Here is a 16715-nt window from a genome sequence, read left to right on the forward strand (position 1 = left end):
ATGAGGATTGGTCCATTGGCTGTTGAAGTGAATGAAATTTACACAATTTTATTTTGGTTGTTGCCATAATACAAATTATAACTTACAATAAAGACTGACATTCACGATATTATTATTTGTTATATCTAGATATCTTTAGACATTTTTGTCTACATAATAAAAAATAAACATATTGAAATCATTAATGCAATTTACATACATAACAATCTCGTGAATAATTTCAAAGGATATCAAAGCGCTTCTACTTCCTTATAAAAATAAGGTACTGGGTTATATCATAATATAATTTATATATTACGATTTTTAAAGACAAATTAAACTATATTGATATATTTAAATATTTAATCAACAACATTAACAGAAATGGAACAATTTCTTGTGCTAATGATAAAAGTCTAAACCTTAAGAAAATTACATAAATGTAGTGTATGAGTAGATAACTTATTGGAACGAAACTACTTTTGTAAAATATGTACTTTTGACGTTGCTAAAACTAAGAAGAATAGAAGAATTCAGCAAAAAAACATTTATTATTATTTCTGCAAATAAGTTTCATATTTCTATGTGGCAATCAATGTTTTTTGTTTTACAATACATATGTTCTTGTCTTGGTATTTAACATACATATTGAAAACAAAAAATAATAAATTAAATAATATTGCTTAGCCTTAAAATGCATGTTTTGTTCTTTTTTACTATTTTGTATTTCGACATTTTTGTAATTATTTGTTATATAAATATAAATAAAAAATATATATTTTTTTCGTATATAATTTTTAGTTATTAAAAGCCTTGAAGTACCAGCTGTAACTGTAAACATTATAACGTCGGTGTTTTTATTGTAAAAAATATTGTAATGGTAAAATAATTTTATATTATAGCAACACACACGTCTTTTTTGCTCATTCCATTTTGTTCTCATAGAACATTCACTCAGTGACTCATTCAATTTAGTCTATCGCGTACCACCGGCTGTTGTAGTCGACTGCAAAGGGTCACTACGAATCGCCGGCTTTTTAGTACCTCGGTTAAATTGACTGAATTGAACTATCGTGTTCCTGACTATAATACAGATATTTCCCGTGAAAGTACAATCTTTGCGTAGTGGTGGTACACACGATCATCACAGTTTCATATTTCAATAGAAATCACTTTGAGGTACAGTATACGCAGTACGGTGCAGTTTGCAATAATTTCTTTCTCCTTGATCAGGCAAATGAACAATCCACGTGTAGTGTATACGTGGTAACTTCATCTTTAACTACCAATAATTTAAAATTACGAAAAATGTATAATTAGACATTCCTTTACAAATAGCTAGTTGATCTCGTACCCTCTTGAAAGAGCATTTCTCAGGCGACTGTTACGTATTATTTTACAATAACAACTGCGTAGTTTTTTAATTATTAATTTATTAGAAAAATAACAAAATCAACATACATTCATATTAATAATAAATACCGTGCCTTGTAAAACAAAAAGCCCTTATGGTGTCTGAGAGCTTTGTTTTTCCTCAATTTTCAATTTCGGAATTTTAAGGTAAAATCCGTTTGTTTTTGTTTAATCTCTTAGATTTGTTAAACAAATAAGAGATCTCTAATAATAATAAAGCTATTGTATATACATTCTATTAATCATAAAAATTTAATGTTGTATGGAGTTTAAGAACAGTTTTAAGGAAATTATATTTAAAATAAGAAAATAATTGCCAATGAAAATAATAACCTCTTAGTTTCTACCTTTATGAGTATACTAGTGAGGAATTTAAGGAGATGTTCAATAAGTATTTTGGTTTGTAAAAAACAAACAACATGTTTTTACAAACCAAAATTACCTCAGCTTTATTTAACTGAAAACAATGTCTACCTAAAACAAATCATTATAAAAGTTGTAGAGTTGATCCCATATTCTAATAAACAAACAGTCTTGAACTGTGATATCAATGGTTTGTAGGCCAAGGTAACAATGTTTATATGTAGTGTTAACTTATCACTTCATAATACAAAAATAGATATCTTCATAACTGTGTTATATAGTTTTAAACTTAGACTTGGACCTCCATAAACTACCAACTTCTACAGCATATTTTTATACTACAGTTACCATTATTTGGCAAGGTTTTGCTCATTGATAATAGTAGCAAAGTTTATTCTAATAAACTATATGCATCAGGTATGGAGTGGGAAGGGCCGCCCAAGCAAGGCTTGTACGACCCCCAGAACGAGCACGAGGCATGCGGTGTTGGCTTTGTGGTTGCTATTGACGGCAAACGTTCTCATAAAGTAAGTAACTTGATTTGTTACATAATGCTAAGTTGACGGTGAAGTATGCAAAGATTTCCATAAAAAAGAACTTAACAAGTCACACCCTTTGAAATGAATATAATCTGTTCTCATGTGCCTAGTAATGGTTAATTAACAAGCTTTATTCTAATTTATTGAAGGTTGAAGTCAAATTCTTTAAATACTCCAAGATTTAAAGAATACTTTAATTAGTAATTAAATTATTATATTAGGTGATAATTTCATACTATAATGATTAATGAGCTGTTGTAAGAAATGTTAAATTTTTTAAAATTTTGTATTACCAAGCCTAAAATTAATCAGTTATTTTTTTCTGATTACGTGATCATTCTATAATAAAATCTATTCTACAACTATTATTTTCTTATTTCAATGACTTATCTATTAATTTATCTCATCATATATCTCTGTTGACTTGTAAAGAATTTAGGATAAATTAATTACCATTTTCTGATTAATGTTACATAGATTTAGGTATGTTCTTTGGGTTATTAACTTAGTTGAATAATATATGAGATTAATTATTTATTTTTTAGAGCATTGCTAATAAACATTTGCCAAATACTATAGACCATTAGATATGTGACCTAATAGTTCCTACATACATCATATTATTCCAACTGGTAATAAATTCAAAGGCAATATATTTTGCGTATAAAGATTTAGTTTCATGTACGATCTTCTAATTAGAGTCTAGTTCTAACGTTATGTTATTATCATGTGTATTTGACATTGAAATAACAACATTGGTGGCGTAGTGGCGACGACATACTGATAATGAAATATTAATACAAGTGGTCATAACGTCTCATATTTGTTATATTTAACCTGGATGACGTGTAACATGAACACAGTGCTTCTCACGTCCAAGGATACATATGTCATCTGGATTGGAATAGTTGTAAAATCCCAAATAACGTTCGTGTGATCATTTGGTCTATTTGCAAACTATTTATTATCATAGTTAAGAAAAAGTAATAAACAGTTAGCATTATGAAATAGTTACAGTTTATTTTTCATGAATCGTATTTATTGTCAAATATCTTTTATATATATATATTCTCCAAACAATGACCAAAATGTTTTATTTCCAATGTTTATATATTTTTATTACGAAGCATACAAGCGTACTCAGCTATGTAAAGAAACACCTTCAAACGTATTTTGTCTCCAGATCGTCCGCGATGCTGAAACTCTTGCAAAACGTATGGAGCATCGAGGCGCGTGCGCATGCGACAACGATACCGGAGACGGCGCTGGAGTTCTGACTGCCATCCCGCATCAATACTATTGCGCTCAGCTTAGGTAAGTACGATAAAATAATTATTCAATTGATATAAAACTATGATAAATTATATAAAGACGATTTAAAGCTATACTTTTACAAATATGTTTTAACGATCTTGAATTTCTTATAAAACTGAAATGAACACTCAAACGCGTAACGATTATATTAGCAAAAACTAATCGATTATTGATGGGGTAGAAAAACAAACATTTTGAATATAAGACCTTGAGATTTTTCATTTCACGCGATAATTCGTTCGTTGATTCGCATGAAAATCAAAAGCTAATCAAAAGTAAATTGTACTAATGGACGGATGTAGTTGATGTAAAACTCAAAACTCAGTGCACCAATCATATTGTGGTGTAAAAATTATATCTCATCTAAAAAACACTGGCCCATTGCCAAATAAAGGCAACAATGGGATCACTTTACTTGGCATTCTGCCATCGCTTGACGGAAATCGATTCGTCAGCTGCAATCTGAAGAAGGCATTGAATTGGATTAAAAGTCATGTCTTCTAACCATAGTGCCTTATAAGGTTTAAATAAATAGTGTTTTTTTATTAGTGATTTTTAATGGCATTTGATAGACTTCTTCTTACGTATTGAATGTGTAGTTGAATACGTCTATACTAATATTGTAAGTGCTAAAGTAACTGTCTGTTACCTCTTAAACCGCAGAACCGATTTAGATTAAATTTGGTATGGAGATAGTTTGAGTTTGGAAAGGACGTAGGCTACTTTTATTAATTCACCACTCGAGAGGGTAAAATCGTGGGAGACGGTGTGTGTGCAATATGGCAAAGTTTCATAAATATTACGCATGTTCAGCAAGAAACTTAATATAATTAATCCTTTAATTCGCCGTTGAAAAAAATACAAAATTACGTGTCATATAATCTTAATTGGCTATCTTTTTTAATTAACGGCTACAATCGTCAGCTCCTTATAAAATACATAATTATACGTTATGTATTTAGCCAGACCGGAGATTTGGGACGTCAAAATGGAGATCAGATCATATTTAACCTTTTTTTTTTAAAGAATCTTATATATTGTTTTATTTATTTAATTCGTTCATATTTGTTTTGATTTAATGAATTACATTAATACGAATGCTTATTATCATTGATTACAAAGTCTTAGAAATAAAACGACCGCACTTTGTAATACAATGCAAATAGTTCTTTGAGTATTATGAGATTTATAATATTTAATTTAATCAGTTGGTAATAAAACACGTTCAATATAATAAAACAATAATTTAATATTCCTACGATTCATGTATACGGTATTAGTGTCAGCTTCGCTGTTCTGTAATCAGATGATGTAGTTGTTACCCGTGGCTTGCGGTTTACCAAATGTATATTATATATGTAATTATCACGTGTATAAGCATTATGTTTTTTATATAAGTAAATAAATACTGAACCTATTTGTTTACAACATCTTTGTTATTCATTCAAATATCTTAATTCAATATAGAGAGGTATTATACTTTCTTATTTATATTAAAATTATAGACGCATTTGTATGGAAACGGGATAACTTTGTTTATTTAAAAAAAAATAGATCAACGAAGCGCAAGAGCTACATCTAGTTACATAACATAACATTATTTTTATTTGCGTTATGTTTTTGCCAACCGAATTATTTATAAAGTCACTATAAAATACCGTATTTGTGCAATGATTTTATACTTTTAGATAGTAATCATGACTTAGGGAAGCCTATCCAAAACTTGAACATTGACATACACTTTTTATATATTTTTAAAGCAACGTTAAAATAACAAAACACCATCATAACCTCAGTCTAGTTGACAGTAATTATAATCGGATGCTTGTAACGTTTAATAGATCCGCTCAGTTTTATCCGGTTCCCGTCGGAAAGAGTAGTTTTAAGAAGCGTTATCTGATAAACTAACAAACAAAACATTAATAATCAAGAACTTTTTGTACGTACGTACGTAATCATGTGGTGATTAACTACTGACAGTATATAACTGAAAATAGTTTAAAATAATCGAGTATATAAAGATGTTATGTAACGTAGCATTAAATGAATTTGGCTCAAAGGATTCCCTTGTTGTATTAATGTTAAAATGGATATTTTATGTAAAAGCAAATGAAACACTAATTATTTTATAATTACGAGTATAAAGTCAACTTTTTTATTCGTTAATCAAATATATTGTTTTACAATTTATAAAATTAAATCTACAGTCAAAGTGGACAGTATATGGTAAATAAATAAATGTAACTAAAATTTTAACCTACTATTTTTTAATTGAACACACTCTATGTGCTCAATATTCTATGTTAAGATCATCGATAGCCCACACACTGCTATCTTATCGTAATTACCTTTTAAGCACTAATAATAGCCTTTTAAGGGGGTAAAATTAATGCAAACAAATTAATCATGAGACTTAGGATTCCTGTAAACAAGTCGTGGTCCTTGAAAACAAGTATAGCTGATAATATTATATTTTAGACGGCTTATTAAGTACTGAGAAGGAAGTTTGATTTTATACGTAACGTAAAGTATTTTTTGCTAAAAATTGTCATTCTTTATTTTTGCGAAAACGTTTATTTTTAGTTGTGTAATCTATATCTCGTACTCTGTGTACGAATGTTTTGCATGTTAAATGACGCCTTGCTACACTTATTGTAAAAAGAGTGGTGTATTTGCATAGGAAATCACTTAATATATCACTTTTAAAATTTTGAAAACCGACTGAAGTGATTTGTGTTTCTTTAATGTATGTAATTATTATGTCAATAACACAAATAACCTTCTGAAATTACACAATCGTGTTTTGTATTGAGTTTCGGTTTGTTCTTACAGAATAGCTAGTGGTTATCTTGCAAATTCAGTACACTAAGTATTCTTTTATATATTACATAAGAATTGCTTTAAATATATTAATAGCCTGTTTGTTTCTTTACTGCAAATACGAATACAAAGTTGTATACGAATAAAATGGTCGCAAGAATAGGCTCGTAATGTTTGATCAAAGTTCAGTTCATGAAACTCGAATCGGAACACTCGCCCCTGCTCAATCAAAACGATTGTCGTCTGACCCGCTGTGTACCACTGTAAGTAGATAATAGCAATGGTAATAACGTATTGCGACTCGTAACTACGCAGTTGACTGATTAACCGACCGCTCTTCGTTTTGACTATGCAGTTGTATAAAAATATATGTTATATCTGTTTGATATTAAAAGACTTCGACGCCATTTAGTCATCCCTATTAAAAGTAAATATTTATTTTGAATGGAGGATGTTTTTATGTCATTCACTTATTATAATTAGCGACTAGGTGACGCTGCATCACATCAACTTCAATTCTGCTCAACTGATCGCTATGACAATTGATCTATGAGTACATACGATATTAAATTTACAAGTATTAGAAGTATTTTTTTGAGAATTCATTGGTAATAGCTAGTATCTAGTAGATAAGATAGATATGTGTCTAAACACGCGACAGCTTAGATATATATTTATTTTAAGCCGACACTTATTATTTTGGACGTAAGTATCTCAGACACGTGCAAGAAAATATGTTTTTGTATGAAAATTAATCAACCAATATGTGGATTGATTTTTATTATCACATTACGCAAACCGTGACTACATTCGTTATTTTAATGTTTAAGTAACTAATACCTTGGAAGTTTTCAAATCGAAATAATTTCCTCCCCATCTTTAATCAAAAAAAAAATTGATTTACCAGGTATGGCAAAAAATTGGTTTATAGTTGAAATGTTTACGTTTACTATATAACATTGAGAATATTTATTAGTAGTAGTAGTAGTAGTAAATAATTGTAAAATATGCTTTAGTATAAAATACATTTCCTGCCGAGTATTTCTAATATTGCTTGCTTATAATTCATTTGTAATCCCGTCCATATCGTGCTCGTTTAATTACCTGTTTCTCAGCCATTAATTGAGTTTGCATTTGCAATCTATACATTAATTGAAGGACGCATATTACGTATTTTAATAGTATTTATAAGTCCTTAGGGTATTCAATATAGTAAAAAAAACGTTTATTTAGCCGGTACCCGGTCCGCCTTCGCACGGGTGAAATTCTCATACTAAATAGACTACAAAATGTCTTTATATACAAAGTTCATAGCTTTTTGTTATTATACAATACAAACCGCTATGTCCCTGCGTTTTAAGTCTGTAATATCTTAGAGAATATTAATTTAAATTACATGCTGTAGAGGAACATATTGATTAATATTAAAAGCACAATGTATTTAAGGTACTTAATTGGATAAGGATTAATACTGTATTGCTTAAAATGTCTTCGAAAATAAGCCATTATTTCTCGTAAAAAGTAAAAGATAACAAATGGTTATTATGGGTTATCTCTGAGCGAGACATAAACCATCGCGGACTTTTTTGGAGACCTTTTTATGGTGTGCAATACTGTAGTACATGATTTTGTTTTTTCTCTTTTTCTTTGATTTATCTCGTAGGGTTAAGCCAGCGTTTGCAATGTAAGCTAAAAAAATGTGTTTATTTATGACATCACATTAGAAACATTTAAAATTATCAGTATTTCTCTACAATATCGTGCATGTATTATAAATATAAACCTTCCTCTTGAATCACTTTATCTATGTAAAAAAAAACAGACACGGATGTCTGTTTTTTTTTGCGTAATTTTAATGAGCTAAGCATACACAGGGACAGACAGACAGACAGCGGTAAGCGACATTGTTTCATACTATGTTATAAAACTATTTATGAATTTAAAAAAAACACTACTTTGATATTTAATTTAGATTAGTTGATGTTGAGTCGTTGTTTATTTAAGTTTCATCATAAACATAAAACATAAACATAATCAGCCTGTAAATTTCCCACTGCTGGGCTAAGGCCTCCTCTCCCGTTGAGGAGAAGGTATGGAGCATATTCCACCACGCTGCTCCAATGCGGGTTGGTGGAAGCAATGCGGGTTGGTGGAAAGTTTCATCGTCAACTGAAAACTCATGATATTCATATTCTAAATTCAGCTCACGAATGCTTATTCACGTATAATTGGATGATTGTACTTTCAACTAATATATCTTCACACTTACCCATTTCGTCCTTAAAAATGAAAACTCCATAGTATATTTTTATTAAGAATCAAACATTTTCATTCATTAAAAGTTACAAGTAAGAAGTAAGATATAAGTTATTCTATTGTGGATAGAGGAAAGGGACGAGCAAAGAAACGATGGATGGATTGTCTGAAAGACGTCTGAAATATTTGGCTGGAAAGAATGTTACTTGTGAGATGATGCCAAACAGAGAAGTATGGAAGAAGACATGCTGCGCCGACCCCAAATAAAATTGGGATACGGACAGGAGGATGATGATGAGGCATTCATTAAAAACGAATAACCTGATAAGTTAAATGTGTAGTCAAAATTGGCAAACATTTCATTATTTTATTATTGTTTTTATAAAATCTATTCTCATAATAGTATTTTTCAAAACATTTAAATGCTATAGTTCTATCGTATGTATTAACGTCTTGCTGCTACGGTTGCTATCAGCGACACCCGTAACAATATCATTCAAGGTCTGTTTCTCTAGATTTACAATACATATTACATACATATACAACTACATAGTATGTATGAAAATCTATTTGAATAGTTAATATACATATTTAACAACAATACGTATGATAATCTGGTTATTGCATAACGCGAAGGCGAAGAGTCATAGTAGTTCTTTCTTATCACCAGATATATTTTTTCAAACAAATGCAGGGTTCTTTTATATTTAACGAACAACGTTAAATGTAAAAGAGTTGTAATCAACGACAATGTTTCATTAATATAGACTACTTTGTACCCGTCTGGGTTGGTACCACCCACTCATCAGATACTCTACCGCCAAGTAACAGTACTCTGTATTGTTGTGTTCCGGTTAGAAGGGCGAGTGAGCTAGTGTACTCACAGGCCCAAGAGACATAACATCTTAGTTCCCAAGGTTGGTGGCGCATAGGTAATGTAAGGAATGGTTAATATTTCTTACAGCGCCTTTGTCTATGGGCAGTGGTGACCACTTACCAACAGGTGGCCAACCAATGCCATAAAAAAAACAAGCTATTAATGATAACGAGAGTACAAAAATAGTGTCTAAGATTTGTTCCATTTTAAGACGAACATCAGTTTTCAACATCAGAATGAACACTTCTTATATAATGAAATAAATACATTTAGGCATCTAAGAGCAGTGAAAATACACTTAATCTAAACAACTAAACGTTGTATAAAAAGACATCGATATGAATTAAATACAATAAAGACTAAATTGTCAGTATGTGAAGTAGATCGATAAATATTTGTTTAAACTTGTAATCTAAAAGATAAGTAAATTAACTTAAGATACTCCTAATCGTACTTATTATCACTAAGAGCAGTATTCACAGATAGTGTGAAGTGGGGGACGAGATGAAACGTAATCGACTACTCTAGATATTAACAGCTATACAATAGCCGGAACAAAATAATGTTCAATTGCCTATTTACAGTCGAAGATATGTATATTAACAAGTCAATACCATGCATTGTTAATACGAATGTCATTTATATAGTTGCACGTAGGACGTAGTCCCTGCGGAATCTTTCAGTAAATGTATTAGAATAGTAATTGTTTTGAATTATAAATTGTTATCTGGTAAGCATCGAGAATCTAATTTCAATACTATTTATTTATTATGATTTAATTATTCTTATATAAATACATCCATGAAATAGTTCAGAAAGGATGATTCGGTTCGTGATAGGATTATTTAAGAATATACATTACATATAACACAAAATCCAGAGACACGCGGCAAGTAAATTATTTGCCAAAGAATACAAATATCGTAAAAAGATAAGTCAAGCAGTTTCCATCATTCTCATTAATGGACATGTGTGCTTTATCGCCTTGTATATGTTATATGAAGAATAAAAGATAAGTTAACTAAAAAAAAATCGAAATCTTTATTCAAGTAGGTACATAAAGAAACTTTTGGATCGTCATGTTAAAATGTTCAATTAAATTCAAAGCTACTTTTATTAGATATTTTCCAAAAAATGTTGAAAACTTTTTATTAAGTACGTACGCTTACAAAGCATAAAACAATCCGATAAAATACAATGATCCCGAATCCGATAAAATAGAACATACAAGAGAGATTGTTGACAAGGCAACATCGATACAATACGAAAGCTGAGCCACGGATACACACACACCAAGCTTCTATTGATATTAGCATACACAATGGATTTGAAATATTGTAATGATGGATTCCTTATTTCTATGTTTGTTTTTGTATTCGTACATAACACTCCAATATTCAGGTTCAAACCGACTCGTGCCTACGATACGAGTGTGCAAACAATGTGATTTGTTGCTTCTCACATACTTTTGCGTTAGTGTTGTGTAAACTGGTTATGAACAGATTAATACTCGGTTGTATTATTTATTTACTGAACGTCAAGAACGTGTAATGCACGCATGTCACGTCAATAGTCTAATTTTAAAGCGGGTGGAACTGGAGCGCAGGCCGTAATATAAAATAATTTTAGAACGCAGTTCTTTTACGCGGGTTACAATAGCGTGAACTCGCAGAAATCGTCACGTAAGGATACCTTTCCTCCTCATACTAATTCTCGCTGTCTCTTTCTTAACGGTTTTATATATTATTATTTAACAATTTGTTTTTTTCTTTTAATTCACGCAGGATTTTTAATAATATTTTTGTTTTCTTTTCATTTAATTATTCTCAAAGATTACTTTAACATTTATATAATAAGTATAGTTAAGATATTTTATTTTGGAAATTAAATTCTACATTGTTAAATGAATTATTAATAGTCTTATCAAGTTTAGCTTAGAGCGTAAGAGCTTTAGTAAGGACCCGTTTAAAAAGGCACCTTATTCGATTCTTCGGTAATCGATCGTCAAACACAACGTAATACGCAAGGGATACAATATACTCCTTGGTTTAGCTCTATGAGTTCGTTCAGGAATTCATATACACACTTTGTTCTGGTGTAACTCGATTATACCGTCTTTGATCACAGATGAGAAATGTTTAGTTTCAAAACACAACAGAACGTGTACGTGTGTTTGTTTTGTTGAAACAATTTAAAGAGTTAGCGGAACTAGTCTAATTTCAATAACAAGGGACATATAATTAATAATAATTACTAGTATTCCTGTGTCATTTTAGTGTATCTATAAGATTAATTTGATCCTGAAATATATCAAGTCTGTATTACATGCTACATAATTATGAAATTGTTCATTTTTTAAAGTTAACTTTGATGTCGAATAAATCAAATTTTGCCAGTGTCCACGTTCATGAGCTTCTCAAAGATAAAAAAACGTACAAGTCCGAGTCGGTACTCGCCCAACGACGGTTCCGTACAAATTTAAAGGTGCATATTATAAAAAATGTGTCAGTTCATATTATCAAAAATCGTTTTTTATTTACTTTAATATCCTACACTATACATCATAAAATAATTAAAAACTTGTTTAAGCTTGTGTCAATGAACGCCCTTTCATACGATACGCTTACTTCGATTCTCAATTTGGACCGCCGCCTTTCCTGGCATAAAGACCCTATTTTTTAATGATTTCATTACAAATGTATAGTTTTCAAATTCTCCCCTATACCTACTTGTAGACGGTATTACTTGAAAAATTTCATAGTTGTATAATAGGATAACGGAAAATACCATATAAATTTTTTTTCTCTTCATTTTTTTGCGGCATAATCGGCCGTATTTTTTTTACGTTAATTTAGGAGTTAGATTTTTTTACAGCTTCAAGCGACTGTAGACATTAGTATTGTTTGTAGTAATGTTTTAATTGAAACTATCCCTCGTGCGCTCTCATCCCCACGCGTTTTCGAGATAAAACGTCTTGACAGACGGACGGAATAAAAGGTAATCGTATAAGGGTTCCGGTTCATTTCCTCTTGAGGTACGGAAACCTAAAAGGTAGACTTTGGTCAAATTACAATATTATTAGTCTGAAAAAAACTTTGTAGCTTATGAACTTATAAAAAGGTACCAAATGAAAGTGCATATTACTAGCATATGAATAGACAATAAAATGTATTCGGGTTTTAATTTAACCGACCTCCGACCTGTTTAGTTTTAAAACTAATTGTAAAAACACCGATATTAAAGCCTAATTTTATGGATTTTTCGGTCATGCGTAACGAAAACGACCCTGAACTATAATTTATTTATCATTATTTTAATAAACTCCATCTAACGTTTACGAAGATCGTTAAAGTAGATGCAATGACTTGTTCATATTATTGATCGTTTCATTACATTGTCACGGTCGGAAAACACAAATAGGTACTTTAGTTGTGCGATCTTTACCAGATTACATACAATTTCTTGTATACTAACATCGATAACGCATCGTTTTGAATACCACATTTATATGTTAGAGACTATAAAGCAGGATTTTCTTGTTATACTTTGTAGTAAGTTTTTATAATTATTACTAATTCGAAATGGTCGAAATGATCAAATAATAATTAGTAATTTACTAGTGACTATTTAATCAGTTACTATGTCCACAATCACAATTCTTATTATTCTATTGTTTCTTGGTTTGAACATCGTGCGACAATGGCAAATGTTGTCTACTCGTGCTCATGTACCAAATTGTAAAAGTGTAAGATAAGCTTCATTATCAAATATATATTATAAACATATTTTAACGGATGGTTAATTTTTATAGATTAATAAAAGAAGCTCTAATATAGAGCAATTTCATTTCTTTTATCTTGAACCATTTTTTAGATGAAAGCAAAGAGAAGCTAAGCTGGTACAAAATAACGAGTATAAACTCGCTAATCCTGAATTGATTCATATTAAGGCGTGGATACGTGTGAAGTGTCATATGAGTTATACAAAGCATTACATAATTTTTTCGAAAAAAAATTTAAAACAATTCGAAGTAGATACTTAATAGAAATAATGTCTGTTTTTGTAATTATTCCTTATTTCCTTTTTATTGACATAGTATAGTTAATAGTACAACACCAAGGGAACCGTTAGCTTTAAGAAATATGATGATTCAATTTCATTGCAAAATAGCTCTCATAATATTTTTACGTTATCGATACGCATAAACCGCGACGCAACCCCTCTGTCGCCAAATCCATCTGTGTGGAACGAGACGTTGTGCTCGACATTCATGTGCCCCTTCTTTCGCGAATAGCACATAGTGCACATGGTCATGGTAACAAGCAATCGAACAACGTCAAAGACCTTGCAAATATTAATACGTGTAATATACATAGTTTCAATGCAAAATATCTTAGGAATTTTGGGAGATTCATTACAAAACATTCCAAAATGTAGCGTCGTGCATGCACAGACTGCCTATCTGAAACTATAATATTTTATAAATGTAATGATTATGTAAAATATTTTATTATACAATTCTGATACAAATTCGTTCTTAATTTTAGATTATTACCGTCAATAAAATAAGTAACTTTGTGCATATAAATTACTCCTATCTACAGGAAAATATATAATTCCATAATCACGTTAACAGAAAATCATTTTTCCCGTTGTAATTTAGCATAATCGTCATCTATTAGCTTATATAGTACTAACATAATATGCATTTTATATACAAATGAGATCAGAGAAACAGCTGCGTTTTGTAATTTATGATTATTAGTGTAGGGAGCCGAGTAAAGATAATATATATAGATTAGAGATATTGCATGATAAGGACCAAGCTTACACGCGGGCGATTCGTGGGAGATCAGAGATAACCTTTTTTGGCCAATACACCTACTGTAGGTTAGGTAGGTAGGTACGGTCACGTTTATAGAGCCTGCTATGATTGTAAAAGAACACATTAATAATTATCATAATTTTACATGAATTGTTTAAATCTGTATAGTATGTCTATACAAATAATAATTACGTAGTTTTGAATATTGTAAACCCATCACTACAGTTTTTAAAGTCGATAATAGCGATGAACATTTTAATATATTTTAACTAGCCCGCTTCCATAATATTTATTTTTACTAAACAAATTAAAAACCGAGATGGCCCAGTGGTTAGAACGCGTGCAATTTAACCGATGATTTCGGGTTCAAACCCAGGCAGGCACCACTGAATTTGCATGTGCTTAATTTGTGTTTATAATTCATCTCGTGCTCGGCGGTGAAGGAAAACATCGTGAGGAAACCTGCATGTGTCTAATTTCAACGAAATTCTGCCACATGTGTATTCCACCAACCCGCATTGGAGCAGCGTGGTGGAATATGCTCCATACCTTCTCCTCAACGGGAGAGGAGGCCTTAGCCCAGCAGTGGGAAATTTACAGGCTGATTATGTTTATTTTTATGTAAATTATATTTATTCCATGACATGAGTGTAAATTACACTCGAATGTATGTGCCATTTATTTGCTAAGACACATCCAAACATTCTAATTTATCATAGTCTTAAGATATTATATGATTATTCACTAAGCTGCCGTAAACAGAATTACAATTAATAAATTTCAATCAATCAGCAATCATTCAATCAATACATTCTCGTATCTTATATCTTATCGCGCGTCGTCAATGTATTGATGGAATTACAACCTTTATTGCAAATAAATTATTACTTATCTCGTCTTGCGGTTATCGACAAACGTTATCCGCAGATGATGATTAAGATAACGTCAATAAACAAAAGATTTTCACATTGAACTTTGATGTGAAGATTATCACTATAATATGAAGAAATTAATTGTATTTAATAATTTACTGTTAATTTCGATTCATTCAACTGGTTTGTAGATTATTGTATATTTAAAGTCGTATGGATGGTACGTTGTTACTAACGTTACTCACGTTCATGTTTCCTAAATAAAGCCACTCTATATTTTATATTAACCGTACATAAGCCATAAAAATAAATAAACATATTTATATCTAATATATGTTATATATATTTTAAATAAATTATTATGTCTATATGTGTAAACACAATGTCATGTTTACATTGAATAAAATATACTGAGTACGGACAAGATAAGTCAGTTGTAACGTATATAATAAAACAAGGGTGCAATAAAGATAAATTTGTTACAAACACGAGGCATGCACGTGATTTCGATTCGTTATATAGACTAATGCAATCAAAGCCTAGGAGGTATCGCTCTTCATTAGGTTTTATGTGCGACGTTGTAAATTGGCTAATATTCAATTTAGTGTACATAGAATAAAAGTCATATGTAATATACAATTCGGAACACTGACAATTACGTCAATAAATAATTAGCACCCTAACAGCGTTGACGTTAAAAAGTAGGCATAATGATCTGTCATATCATCTAGCATTTGACGCTTTCATGACACAATGGATAGTATATTGTCTTTAATTTTTTTACGGTTCTCAGAATGCTAAAAATGTTATCAAGTACTCAGCCATTACATAAGGTACGAATAGAAGACTTATAATAATATAATATACAAGAAGACTATGAAATTGCATAAATGCATTGATTTAATTGAGTTTTAGATTGGTACACTTTCTTCGTTGGTATTTGCGACCCATACTGAAGTGTACCTACATGAATCATTGCACGTTATGCATCAGAGCCAAATCTTATCATGCTTACACTATGAAATATTACCGGCAAATGCCCGTGTGAGGAATTCATTCGTCCGCCAATGTGATGCCTACTTGTTATATGTGCACAAATTTTCGTCGTGTGTATCAAAATACATTTTTCATAATTTCAAAATACGTGTATAATTTTTACACTCATACATATATGGAATTTGGAAATCAAAATGTTGACTATGGACTTCAAAACGTACGACGTTTCGATGGATATTCAAGTTAAGGGTTTTATTTTAATACGATTTTAAAATGAGTCAAAAAACCAAACCACATAATTGATTTTATTAAAGCCCGTAAAAAATATGGAGACGAAATATAATATCATATTTTACTTTTTATCAATGGGTTCCTATGGGTTATTGAACTAACCTCGTATCAAATATGACATTCCCATACTTCATTATCAAACGAACGGGTGATATTCAATTTGAAAGAAA

General features: G+C 30.6%; 1 protein-coding gene across 1 annotated transcript in view; it reads left to right on the top strand.

Moving 5' to 3' along the window:
* The first annotated feature begins 923 nt into the window (after window positions 1–923).
* Window positions 924–16715, top strand: part of LOC113396355 (uncharacterized) — a 43721-nt gene continuing 27929 nt past the window's right edge. Inside the window, exons 1-3 of the mRNA XM_026634258.2 lie at window positions 924–1158; window positions 2173–2282; window positions 3478–3608. Of these exons, the coding sequence (XP_026490043.2) occupies window positions 2175–2282; window positions 3478–3608 (239 nt within the window). The 5' untranslated portion in view covers window positions 924–1158; window positions 2173–2174. The remainder of the gene's footprint in view (window positions 1159–2172; window positions 2283–3477; window positions 3609–16715) is intronic.

The sequence above is a fragment of the Vanessa tameamea genome, chromosome 6 (assembly GCF_037043105.1).
Source record: "Vanessa tameamea isolate UH-Manoa-2023 chromosome 6, ilVanTame1 primary haplotype, whole genome shotgun sequence".
NCBI lineage: Eukaryota > Metazoa > Arthropoda > Insecta > Lepidoptera > Nymphalidae > Vanessa > Vanessa tameamea.